Source organism: Pseudoliparis swirei, chromosome 14 (genome assembly GCF_029220125.1).
Source record: "Pseudoliparis swirei isolate HS2019 ecotype Mariana Trench chromosome 14, NWPU_hadal_v1, whole genome shotgun sequence".
NCBI classification, from domain to species: Eukaryota; Metazoa; Chordata; class Actinopteri; order Perciformes; family Liparidae; genus Pseudoliparis; species Pseudoliparis swirei.
This window is the reverse complement of record NC_079401.1, coordinates 3,860,006-3,872,755: the sequence shown is the minus strand read 5'-3', so window position 1 is coordinate 3,872,755 and position 12,750 is coordinate 3,860,006. Positions and strand designations below refer to the sequence as shown.

At 47.0% G+C, this 12,750-nt stretch overlaps 2 protein-coding genes across 6 annotated transcripts in view; both read right to left on the bottom strand.

The window, feature by feature from the left end:
- mgat5 (alpha-1,6-mannosylglycoprotein 6-beta-N-acetylglucosaminyltransferase) overlaps positions 1-10,419 on the bottom strand; it is a 40,871-nt gene extending 30,452 nt beyond the window's left edge. Inside the window, exons 1-4 of one of the 4 annotated variants that reach the window (XM_056430926.1) lie at positions 10,250-10,419; positions 9,134-9,284; positions 3,755-4,246; positions 2,241-2,405 (exon numbers count right to left, since the gene is read on the bottom strand). In XM_056430926.1, the coding sequence (XP_056286901.1) occupies positions 2,241-2,405; positions 3,755-3,995 (406 nt within the window). In that variant the 5' untranslated portion in view covers positions 3,996-4,246; positions 9,134-9,284; positions 10,250-10,419. Of the gene's footprint in view, positions 1-2,240; positions 2,406-2,740; positions 3,719-3,754; positions 4,247-9,133; positions 9,285-9,362; positions 9,452-10,249 lie in introns of those variants that run through there. The other 3 variants (XM_056430927.1, XM_056430925.1, XM_056430928.1) reach the window with 3 other exon arrangements.
- A 1,162-nt stretch (positions 10,420-11,581) lies between these two features.
- The window catches only part of clic5a (chloride intracellular channel 5a), a 5,751-nt gene continuing 4,582 nt past the window's right edge, over positions 11,582-12,750 (bottom strand). For both annotated transcript variants that reach the window (XM_056431254.1, XM_056431255.1), the window contains exon 6: positions 11,582-12,750. This exon is cut by the window's right edge and continues 65 nt beyond it. In XM_056431254.1, the coding sequence (XP_056287229.1) occupies positions 12,651-12,750 (100 nt within the window). In that variant the 3' untranslated portion in view covers positions 11,582-12,650.

Genomic DNA, 12,750 nt, shown 5'->3' with positions numbered 1-12,750 from the left:
GGACAGCATCTCTCAGCATCTTATTTTCCCAGAGAGGATTGTGTGTGTACTTTATTAGTATCGATCTGCACGCTGAGGAAGTGAACAGGCCGGGGGCGGCTGTAGCTCATGTTGGAGAGCGGTCGTCCTGAGAACTCAAGGTATTCAGTTCGCTTCCCGCTAGTCGCGTGTCAAAGTGTCCATGACTCTGAAGCCCCAGTTGCATGTATGCATGGACCTAATACAGTACGGGTTTCAGGCCTTCAGCAGCACAACAGAGGACACAGATCCTGCTCCAGCCCTGGAGATGTTGTTGCGATATTAAAATGGTAACTGCTGAGGAATTCTATTGTTCAGGGTTTTTTTTAGCAGGCAAAGAATCCTTGTGTGAAGTTCTCGAGCGAATGTTTGAACTGAAAAATGAAGTGATGGGAGCGGCGGAGGCGTGATGTAAGCGGGACACGTGTAATCCTCAGCAGATGCCCCGTCCCTGTCCCCACCCTTTTGTCGACATTGAGACCGCGGGTCTCATCTTTCACTGCAAACAGAGATGCGAGCGGATCGATGGCCGAGAGAGACAAAAGCAGCGAGGACGCCGGGAGCTGTGAAAGCACAGGTCTCCGAGTGAAGCGGCGCTACAAATCTGCCAAATGTCATGGCGGCGTGGCGGGGATGCTGATGACTTTAAACCACAAGGAGGCGGAGGAGGCGATCATAGAGGGAACTAAATGGAGTTTTGAGTTTTCTGGGAATGAAGTTACAAGCATCAAGACGGCGTAAAAGCCCGATTAAAACTGGGAACAGTGAAGCGACCCGGCAAGAAAATGTATACAATCAAGCTGGCAGGAAGCGCAGTCCCTGGGCTGCTGGCTCAGCTCCATCTTGATAGAGGCCTCTCTGAAAGCCAGGCGTGTTCCCCTCACTGTCCCGATTCCTATCTCAGTAATTGCCTTCCAGTCAGAGAGGAAGCAGCGGAGCGATAGGAAGCAGCGCCGGCTGCCACCCACTCCCAGGCAGGAGACTCGCTGGAGCTCGTCGCCGCTACGTCGGCTCGACCCGCAATCAGGATCCAAAAGTCGTCTCTCGCGGGGTACAGCGGGAAGTATTGAGCGGGTGGGGCACAGCAGTGGTATCGTCACGGGTACCTGACGATGGCGGATGAGTCCAAGATGGCCGAATCGAGACCAGTCGGAGATCCAACTAGTGGAGGAGAGTGTGTGTGCAGGAGGATCACAGCATCTTATACAATTAGTCTAAATATTTATAAATATCAGATTTTTCTTTTGTCGTTTAATTTTGACGTATTCTTAGAAAACCTAATTTACTTACTTCTATTATTATGCATTTTAGTTCATAAAATGTAATAATACAGTAGGGTTGAATTAAAATGCTGGAAGCTGCGGATAAAGATCCAGTATTGTACTACGGTCTGTCATGCTTCTAGATTCTGAGAAAGGATGTGGCGTCTGGGGTTAAAAAAAAACACAGAAACAAGGAAGTCAGATTTTCACTGCGAGTCGTCGCAGCCGCTTTGTGGCCGTCGACGACGTCGGTTGCCTCCACGGTGATCACTTTGATGCGACGGATCAGATCAATTAAAATAGGACTTTGTGCACACTGCACACCACCTCAGATCACAGAATCCGCATTCCTTCGGTTTTAATGCTGCGCAAACAACCGAGAGCGAGTCCCCCGGTCTCTGAAAAACCAACGCTCCACTCTCTCAACTGGGCTGAATTCATCATCTGAAAGCTGTCAGGAAAATCAATGATAGCTAATAAAAAGAGTCATGCAGCGTGAACGGAGGCCTGATTTGAATTATTTCCAAGGATGCGGTCTGGGCCCATAAAGAGCCTGGTGCGCACTGTGCACTCCTGGCAGAGTTTAGTTGTTTGCGTGCCTCGGGATATTATGCGCAATGGGATGGCAATCTTTCAAATTAAGCAAAGTGGTCGCGGAAAACAGCCCCAATCAGCTTATCCTCATCTCTCCAACTAGCCTCGGCTACTGTGTTCACACCATGAACTACAAGGGTTTCTCTGGAAACACAAGAAACTGTAAAACCTGCACACACACGAGTCACAGTTCATCCGAATAATTGCTTTTTGAATCCAACTCATTCGAAGTCTGGAGAGTTTTCTCTCAGAGCTCCAATGCTTTGCCTTTGCAGAAGACTTCAGATACATCCGTGTCTCCGATTCTGCTTTTCATCCCTCACCGCAAAACACACCCCGGCCCAAAGGAGGAGCGGCGGTACGTACCCGCCACGTTCACTTTTTCGGAGTTGGTGGCGCTGGGCGCGACGGTGCTGGTGCCGTTGGTCAGGTTGCCCGCCGTGCCGTTGTAGATGTTCTCCACCTTGGACTCCAGCTTGCCCAGCCGCAGCATGATGTTGTCCAGCAGCACGGCGAGCGTCTTCTTCAAGTCTGCACGGAGGAATGGGAATCAGACGTTTGAGATATGCGGTCAGCGTGAGGCTCGTTTAAATGTACAACTGGAGGCCGTTCTGTGGGCATCTTTTTTTGTTTTTTGTGTGTGTGTGTGTGTGCAGAAGAGATTCATAGAGCGTGCTTTCATCAGATGATGATAATTGCAGCTTGTCCATCACACACACGAGCGCCACATTTTTTATTCCCCTGGCCGCGATGCATTCGACACGCCAGTTTTCATCACGTCAAGAGAGGTTTGCGATGGGGGGGTGGGCAGAGAGAGAGAGAGAGAGAGAGAGGGGGCTCCGAGTTAATGGCGCCCTTCTGTTTACCTCCGGCACACACAGGCCTGTGCCCGTTGACCCGAGGCGGGACATCGAGAGGGATCCACCAGGCCGTTTAGCATCGCGGCTCCTCAGCTCATGGAAAAGACGAAGCTGTGTAAACGATAACGGACTCGCATGCGGCGGCGGAGTAGATTAAATCAAATAAATAGACGGTGTGAGCAACATTTGCGTGTGTAAAGATGTATTGTGACAGCAACGCGCTCAGGTTTGTACAATAATTAAACGTGAAGCTTCGAGTGAGCAAGGAAGCACCTCTCCGTCTAATGGAGGGACGTGAAATGGATGCGATGCTTGGACGGCGGTCTGCCGTCCGGCAGCCGCAGCGCCGTGAACATCGATCCGTCGGATCGGGGGAAACTGGACAGGACACACAAAAGTGTGACAGGACGACATCACATTCAATTAATTGCATGATTGACGAGGATGTCGTTTTTCTTCTTGGAGATAAAACCAAAGTATAGGTCTTGATTAGGAATTATAGCTGTACAAAATGTTTGACTTCCTTCAGAGTGGGTTTGCATGCACAGTGCATTTAAAATAAGCGAAGCAAGTATTACGCTGGTTTCTTAAAGGTTCTCCAGGATTCTAATCCTACTTTCTTTACTGTATCCTGTTGTTTCTCTGGGCATTAGAGGGACAATCAATTCCAATCTCAGGTTTCATAATGAAGCCTTCCATCGAGCCATGCAGGTCTCTTAACGGCATGAATAACTTATCGACGGGTCTCCTGGTCCCGTGCGGCTGCATCTGTGTTAAATCTCCCAGGATTTCTTGAATGGAAAGCGATTCCGCGCCTGCTCAGGAGGAAGACGAGTGGAACCGGTCGGCGCAATTTAAAGAAGACGTAAAAACAGATGGGCGTAGCAAGGCGGCCCCACATCCTAACTCTGTTAACGGGTACCTCTTCTTGTTTTATGGCCCTGCTGCGGCTCATGCAGCATCAATTAATAGATTAAATGTGCCTCTCCATTTCTTTCTCGGGTCACACGATCCACTCACCGTAAGCCGTCATGGTGCCCACGTAGGGCCCGTCCATGACACTTTGGTTCTCCTCGGCCAGCGCCTTGATGTAGCGCTTGCTCAGGTCCAGGATCTGCTGCTTCAGCACGCCGCTGTTCTCGTGGCTGGCTCGCTGCTGGATGGTGAAGTGCAGCAGCATCATGCCCCAGATGAAGCCAAAGCTGACCAGGAAGAAGCCCAGCTTCTGGGACGACAGCTTCCACAGGAAGGGCGGGGCCATGCTGACGGGCCGGGGGTGCCGCGGTGGAATCTGATTTGACCAAGGGGGAGGAGGTGCAGAAGTGAGGGAGAGGGGGAAGGGGGGGGGGAGGGACTCAGGAGGGCAGGCGAGGCATTGCTGCGTCAGTCGTTGTGGCGGCGGGTTTTGGGGGGTGGCGCGAGGCTCCTTTGCCTCACCGGCGAGATTCCCTTCTCTGGCCCATCCTCACCGCTCAGTGGCATCTCCGTGGAATCAGTCCGACCCGCTGCTTCCTGCCAGAGGAAAGAGAAAAAAAGAAGATGATGATGACAATTAGAGAGTTCCCTCTGCCAACCCAATCTAACATGACGATAGAGGCTCTGGTAATTGGACAATGATACAGCAGCTTTAGCCATAATCAAGACGTAATAAAGACGGAGAACAAATGCAGATTGTCAGCTCAGGGAGCTCAAACTCACGTCATCATACGGCGAGCAAACACAGCAGAGTCATGTATGTACTGCTCCATCGAGGAGGAGGGGGGGGGGGGCAGTGGCATGTTTCTTGTTCAGTGTGCCATGTGTGGAAGCTCTCATGGCATGCATTCAGATGGTGACACTTCATACTGCGTACAATCGACTGGATGGGAGGTTGAGTGGAGACATGCAGTGTAGAGAGTATCCTTTATCAATTATATATATTCAAAAACACAGCATATACATGATGATTGATGGTGCTCTTCAGGGATTAATGCAAGAGGGTCAAAATATAAACAGTGGATAGCCTGCAATTCATCTTCCGCGCTAGAAAGCAAGAACACGGACAGAATTTGAAGGTTTTTCTGCCTGACAAACAAAGGGAGCTGTTGTTCTCGGCTACATCGGGCTATACAAAATAAACTGAATTTAACTGGTCTGCGTGCGTTTTGTTGTGTCGTGAAATGTCAAACGGTCAAGGTTTTATTCCTGTATTCTCACTAAAAGGAAAAGTGTGTCAGGTCAAGGAGAATTAATCAGACTAACTATGCAGTTTCGACAAAAAAAGAGACAATAAGCTAAATCACGCTGATTGATGACTACTTAGTTCCTTTCATAAGTATGAGCAATTGTAGAGTTCATATTTGATCTTAATTCATGGAATAATTCAGTGGGGGGAAAATGCGGCGAGTGTGAACTGGAAAGTGTCTTCGGTCTCACCTGGGTTTCATCGGAACACGAGACGGGTGACGGGTGAGGGGGCGCAGCTGAACACGACATCACAAACCACAGAATTTCCTGTTGCTGCAGCTTTCTCAAGCACACAATCTAAAAACCCTTTCAGAGCTGCGACTCACAACGCACGAACCAATCGTACAACTTCTAATGTGCAAAAGTCCCCGTTTCATTTTCTTCTTTGCTGTTAATTCTTTAAATGCACACACTTAACATTGTATTATGACATGTTTAGCGCGATTTCATCAGAGCAAAAACATTAGACGATATTCCTTTCATATTGAAACAAAAATCCAAACCCATCCTCTCCTCTGCCAGTTCAGATTAAGAGAATAAAACCAATCAGGCAAATTCATGTAGACTTGGACATAAATGTGATTTCTTTTCTGCTGATTACCAAAAACACATTTGGCCAAAAGCGTTAAACTATTGCCCCGAATGCCAAAATGAGTCCGCCCTGCAGCCATGGACGGATTAAGAAACCACGGGCCACGGGCTTTCAACAAAGCAGGGACCTCCACAAGAAGAAAAAGGATTTTTTTCATTTTTATTTCTACATCTAAATAAGTCTAATTACCTTCGCATTGAAAATGCGGAAGGTTATGTTTTGATCGCCGTGTATTTATTTATTTATTTGTATGCGTGTTATTCGCATAACTCAAAAAGTATTAAACCGAATCGCATGAAATTTGGTGGGATGATTGGTTATTATCCGGGGACCATTTGATTAGATTTTGGGATCGATCGGGTCAAAGGTCATGAAAAGGTCAAAATCTTCTTTTTACCATAGCGCGGTCAATTTTTATCCAATTGGCATGCAACTAATGCCAAAATGTGGCTGCGGCGAAGGCATGCGCTCTACCGAGTGCCCGTTCTAGTTTGCTTTGTGACGTGTGCAATACAAGGATTCTGGGAGGGAGGAAAGGGGGAGGGGTCTCTGCAGCGCAATGTGAATCCCTGAGACGAGCGCTTGGCAACCTGCAGTGCCGATGACATCGGACGTCTCTCATCGATTGAGAAAAAATGACAAAATGAGGAGCACGAGCCAAAACCTACACACAACGTTGATTCTGCGCAAGTTTCCTTTTGCGAATAGTCAGAGCAAACGCTTCTCACTTTGGTGGGAAACCCTCCAATCGCAGAAGCGGTGCGGCCCGCTCCTCCCCAGCAGCAGAGCACACGTCTCCTCTCGGTGACCTTCTGGTTTCTAATTCAGGATCTTAATTTGTCTGGCAGAAGGCCCTCTGGCTCGGTGGAAACCGCGTCGACAGCCGGCCGACGTTGCAGAATATACGAGCGAACTCGAGATGATAGCGTAACAACCTGCCGAGTGTTTTGTTTTGTTGTCATAGTTGGAAGGAGCGCACGAAGCCACGTGGGTTCACGAGGCGCCGAGGACGGAAACGACATCCTCCCATGACTCGACAAAGAAGAAAGATTTCCCCGTTGAGGACAACAAAACTGAAATTACAGCTCTAAATTTCTTTCCGATTTGTTTATCGGCTTAAAGTGTCGACCGCACTGTCGTGCCGCTACGCCCGGCCGGACACGAGAAGAGCCCGTTCTACTCGGCACTCCCTCGCGAGGAAACAGACGGATGTGATGACTGCCGTTCGTGCGGAGAATGAGGCCATAATACTGGAATTACAGATTTGGTTTCTATATGTTTCCTGGGGACTAGTTAACATGTAAATATTGTATTGTTTTAGCGCCGATTCTCTATCTTTAAGCCTTTAATGGCTCGGGAGATAAATAAAGTGGACGCCTAGCAATGAGAAGGTTGCTGGTCGCATAACAAGTAGAAGGGAAACCACGCGTTTGGACGTGATCGTGTATCCGGGGGTCCTGGTGGGTCCATTTTACGATGAATGCAAAAGAATTCTAAAAGGCAATGTTTCTGGAAAAAGGACGAATCGGGGGACACCGGACACTCGCACATTTCCAAGGCGCCAAATATCCCTCGGAAAACAGAAACTAAAAGAGAGTGGGAAAACCCAGAAATAAGTGAAAAGCGATTGGCTGAAAGTTCCAGACAGTTTCTAGTTCAATGGCAACGGAGCAAACCCTGACTCGGCATTTCCATAACCAAGGACAACCTTTTTATTCTCCTAGTTTCCAGCTTCCAGAAATACCTGTTCAGAGTAACAAATACCTGCGGGGTTGGCCGTAGTAAAAAGCCAATACGAATATTTACAAACATGGCCACGTGGTTTATTTCAGGGATTTAGAGTAAAAGATGATATCTCATCGTTGTCAAATTAATCATCTCAGGCTTTTAATATCCCTCCAACGGCAGTCCGATAATCACGCAGCCTTTGCCCTTGTTCCGTCGGTCGTATGCTGAATTGTTAAGAGTGGGCCAGATGGCCGAGCGAGGCACCGGCTCAGTCCATTTCCTTTGCGATCGTAGCTTAAAATAACTCCATTAAAAGTGCAGTTTAGGGGGTAATTTTAGAAAGGTGAGGCAGGGAGATGGAGGTCTGGATTAATTCCAGTGCACTGCTCCAGGCCGAAAAATAGAGACGGCGGTCCGCCGAGCTGAAATAACGTACACTAAGAGCTCGTTGCGTAACCCCAGAAATACTCTCAAGATGTAGCTTCGGCCATCAATTATGGATCGGTTTTGGAAAAAAGAATCCAATTTTTTCTCCCGAGTATAAATAGGCTTTCGTGGAGCTCGACGTCTCGCACCCGGGTGGATTCAGGGTCGCCCGAGTGTGGTGACAGCCGGCTGCCTCTCTTTTTCAAAAGAATGGGGTTAGATAGCTGCGACGAACAATTACCGGTTTCATCATCGATTCACCGACAGATTATATTGGAGATCAAACCGAATCTACTGCAACTATTTTGTGAATAGAGTGAATAAAATGGGAGTATTTCCTTACGTATACGTGTTTACTGAACTCAAAAGCCAATCGACATGGAAAGACATTTTTAGAAATGACTTTCTCCCTCACCGATCCACTGGCACAGATGCGTACAGGCTCCGGTTTTGGGGTCGTTTTCAGTTTTACAACCCTCATCCAGCAAAGTTAAAGGCGAGGCTGTGCTGGTCGCACCGGCCAAAAGAGACATGATCCCGACAATGTGGCCCTGCTGCCATGGGGACCGGTGTGACTCTGCATCTTAATGAACTCCTTCACACAGGCCCCGCCTCTCAATTATTCATCGGGGCCCTCCAGAGGAACGGGGATGCTCAAGAGGAGCCGTGTCGCACACCGCTGTGGGAAGTAACACAAAGCACATGTGCATAAAAACGCATCCTCTCAAAATAAACACATGCAGGTGGGTCACCGGACAAAACCTGTTGCGCATTCAAATGAAAAAGGTCGTTGCGTCTATTTTTCCCCCCGTGCTACTTGAAGACCTCTGTACAGATGGGAACCGTTCCGCTCCGATCAGGCGGACTCTCCGGACAGCTAAGCGCCCAGAGCGAGGACCTGCATGCCCCCCTCCGCACGGGAGCCAATCCATGAACTCTTGACCGTCCACCAAAAAACAACTCGGCACTATTTGGAGCCGGGAGAAACAAAACAGCCTCGCGGGGAAAAAAGAGCCAAGTAAGAAAAAATAACAATTCTCCTCAATGTCCTCACTTTCGGTGCTTGTGGGTAATTTCAAATTCACCACGATTAAAAAAAACGTCCTAAACAACCTTTTTCGCCTATTTTTTTAAAGACTCGTTACAATCAGGTGTTTATGTTCGAGTTGAATATGTTCCCTCGTGTATTTAAGGTTCGAGGAGGGACGGAGAGAGGCATCCACAACAGTTGTGCAATTGTAAATGACTTACACCCTTATGACGTTTACATTTTTTTTTTTTATCACCAGTTCACAGTTCAACATGTGATAGAAATCTAACACTCTCCGAGACAAAAAGAACAAAACAGCCATGAAATTGAAGACGCGATTAACTTTAGAGGTTACAGTGAAGGCTTTCAGAGGAATCCATCATCTTCCTTTTATTACCTCTTCAGTTTTTTGGTATTTTTCACACCCGCGATGTAAAAAACAGCTTTTTCGGGGGGCTTTAGCGTTGGCTTTGCGACTCGCCCGACCGATGGACATCCCTCTGCTCGCGGCCGCGAATAAACGAGTGCAGCTGCAAACAGGAGGCCGACTGTAAAGAAGCAAAGTGTGCGTCACAGTTTAGAAGATGTGTTTTTAAAAGGGGTAGAAAGAGCTCTTCACAGCTCACCTTGGGATGGACACTAGGCAGCATCGGCTTGATGATGAGAACAAGGGCGACGTTTCTTATTCGGTCTGATGGCCCAACTAAAAACGAATCCTGAGCATCTTCCCACCCCCCCACCCCTAGGCATTTTAGGAACGCTTCTTGAAAGTATTCACATTTGCAGTCTGCATGACAATGACACAACACGCATCTCGTGTAATACAATCAGCATGTCCTAACTTAATTACAGGGTTGAAAATGACTGAACTCAGGACATTAAAACCAAGCCTCTCCTTCACCCTAGATCTTAATCACTGGCTGGTTACAGTATTCAGGTTGTACTGGTGAAACGAGTCAAACACTCTGCTATGCTGCCATAAGTGTATGTAATCATGGTGAGATATATAAATAAATGCAATTAATTAAAAATAAGACTTTTTTTTATGACAAGTCACTGTGACACACAACACCGTTTCTTAAACAACCTGTTCGAGACACAACAGAGGGCATATGCGCGTGAACAGGACCACTCTGTTGCTACGAGCTAGCTAAAATACCCCCCTGTTCGCTGCGGCGGTTAACGCTCCGATACCCGAACTGCCCGAAGAAGAAAACAGAAGAAGAAGAGGAAGCAGAAGAAGAAGCCACAACTAACGCTAGCGTTGACGTTAGCTCCGTTAGCCGAGCAACCGCCGTCCCTCGCTCCGTTAGTTTTCCTCCGTAGGTTCGCGGCTTTCTTCGGTCAACCGCCGCACATTTCACAACAAAACACAAACCGCCGCAATGACAAGCCGCCGCCCCCTCCTCCTCCTCCTCCCTCACTCCCAGAGCACACGCACGACCAAACACTGCGCCTCTTCTCTCCCCTCAAACGAGCCAGACCCCCCACCAAAACAAACGTGTAGTCTCACCTCTCCAACGGTTTCCGTCGGTGGCCCACGGTGGCGATAAACGTCGTAAACGTGACTTTAAAAAATATCCAGTCCGGGCGACGAAACGTCGCTGCGCCGAGCAGACTGCGGGCAGAGACTTCGACCACAGCACACCGTGCGCACGAGCCTCTATGCGCGAGCTCTGACCACTTGCAGAGAAGGCGAGTGACACGTTAGGGACCGTCTGCGTGTTACCGCCCCCCGCGGCAAGCGTGAGGAGGGCGGCGCACATTGGAGGTGACACAATACGCATTGGGCTTCTTTTAACCCCGCGCGCCCTATATTTGACATGTTTAATGTACACATTATGTCAAAATTACGAGTGTGTAAAATCAATGTGATGCGTTGTTATTGGTGTTAAATGAGGTTGCGTTTTCAGGGCAGGGCTTATAACTTGTAATGGAGTATTATTTTATTATTTTACAGTGTGGTATGGTTCCTGATTACATTTTCCACCGCTGAGATTAACTGAGGCATGCATACAGGGCCTGTAAATGAATATAATCGTGAGCCACGGGGACTGACGTTCAGAAGTAGAGACACAAATGAGGACGATCCCTCAGAATATGGCCGTGCTCTCAAAGACCAAATAAAGCTTTGTGTTTGCTGCCATCTGCTGGCTGTGGCATGACACAATGGGCCCTTTGTATTTATATGATGCTGAAATCCAGTTCATGTGAAGACATGCATTGTTTAAGTGCATGAAAAGTAAAACACTGCTCAATAGTGTACATTATAACTTTACTCTGTAGTGACAAGCAGGCGATTATTGTGAAAGATAGGGTCTTATATACTGTTATGTATACCTCATAGAAAACTGTGAGGTGGATAAACCTTAAACTTTCTGTGCCGAGGGAGGAAAAGAGACGGGTGAACCCGCTGTGAGGAGATAACAAACGCTGGAAGCAAAAAGGTGGATGAAAGCTGCTGCAGCGCCGAGAGGGAAATGCATTGTTCTTTTTAGTGGCCTTGTGTTTGAGGTTTTCCTTTAGTTTATTCCTGCCTATTGATTGTGGGAGCTCAGAATGACATGTGTTTATTAAATGGCTAAATATAGATTTACTGCTCAGTCTCAGATTCAGTAATGAAGGCGGATTTACCAGACAGCACGACACGCCTATGTGTCTTGGTGTGTTTTAATATGAACATTCTTTGGCAATAAACCTGTTTCTGATTCTGATTCTGATTTCTGATTCTGATGATGACCTTGCATGTATTGTAATAAACAAAGCTTTCCTGTGTCACTGTTGTCCTATGAACATTTGCACAATATCCAACACAACGGGTGAAAAAAACCCACAACTCTTAAGCTCAGTCTCTGAGAAAATAGATTTATTATTAAAATTAGCGACTTATACACAGTGGGTTCATGGTTCTAATCATCAGAAAGAATGAGCATATAGTTGAGCTGCAGCTCTGATGACATCACATTCGTAATATATTATTCACGCATAAAATTAACTGTACAGACATAAAGAGCTGAAGGCAAAGGAGTGCTTGATTTATGATTAACACTAACATGACAACACAACTAGCTGGGGTTAACTTGGTGTGTGCGTGTGCTTTTTTTCACATTAGGCGGATATATATCACATTTAAAGGACAGTTTTGAATCTGAAACACGTGATCATTTCACGATCAGTATTATATATTCAGTGTGGTGCGGCACCGTAAAAATCAATCATTCGATTATTGGCCCTTTAAGGGAGGCACTATTATCTAACGCTGCCCCAATAAAAGGCAAATGACCTTGGCTGAAACACATTGTTAACGGTGTAGGACAGGTCAAATAATCAAACATTGATTTATGCATTCCATTATTCCTATTACATATGTAAATTTACAACATATACATTCGGGTTTATTTAGAAGATTAACTGTGAGCAGAAACTTCAGTAGAGCACCGGAGAAAACTGGCTACAACTACATTTTATTTCCCCCCTTAAAGGTTTACCCCAAATTCAAGAATATGTTTTTTTTCTTCTCTTACCTGGTATATCAGGTGAGATTGTTTTGTTGTGAGTTGCCGAGATGTCCGCCTTCTCTACACTATAATGGGACTATATGGCACTCGGCTCATTGGGCTCTAAGCGGCAAAAAAAAAAACTTTAAAAAAAGTCTCTTTTAGTTTTGGGGTCCCTTTCAATTTGAACATGTAATAGAAACATCATAAACAAACCATTCCAGAAACCTTTCCAGCCCTTTTCATTGGCTCATAATTAGCAACTTAAAAAAGACTCTGCACCACCGTGCTACATTCTCCCACATCTCATCAAAATGACTCGTCCTTTGTAGAGACTGCATTTGCTTCTGTGTGTGATTCAGCAGATTCTCTAAAAGGAGAGAAAGTTACGACAGTGACTGTGTGCTCGTGACGCCTTCACTTCCCCAGCCTCTTAGCCACGTCCTTGTACGCCAGCTCGATTTCCACATCGGCCGTGCACGTGTTGGTGAACTCGTCTCGGTTGTAGGCGTTGCCG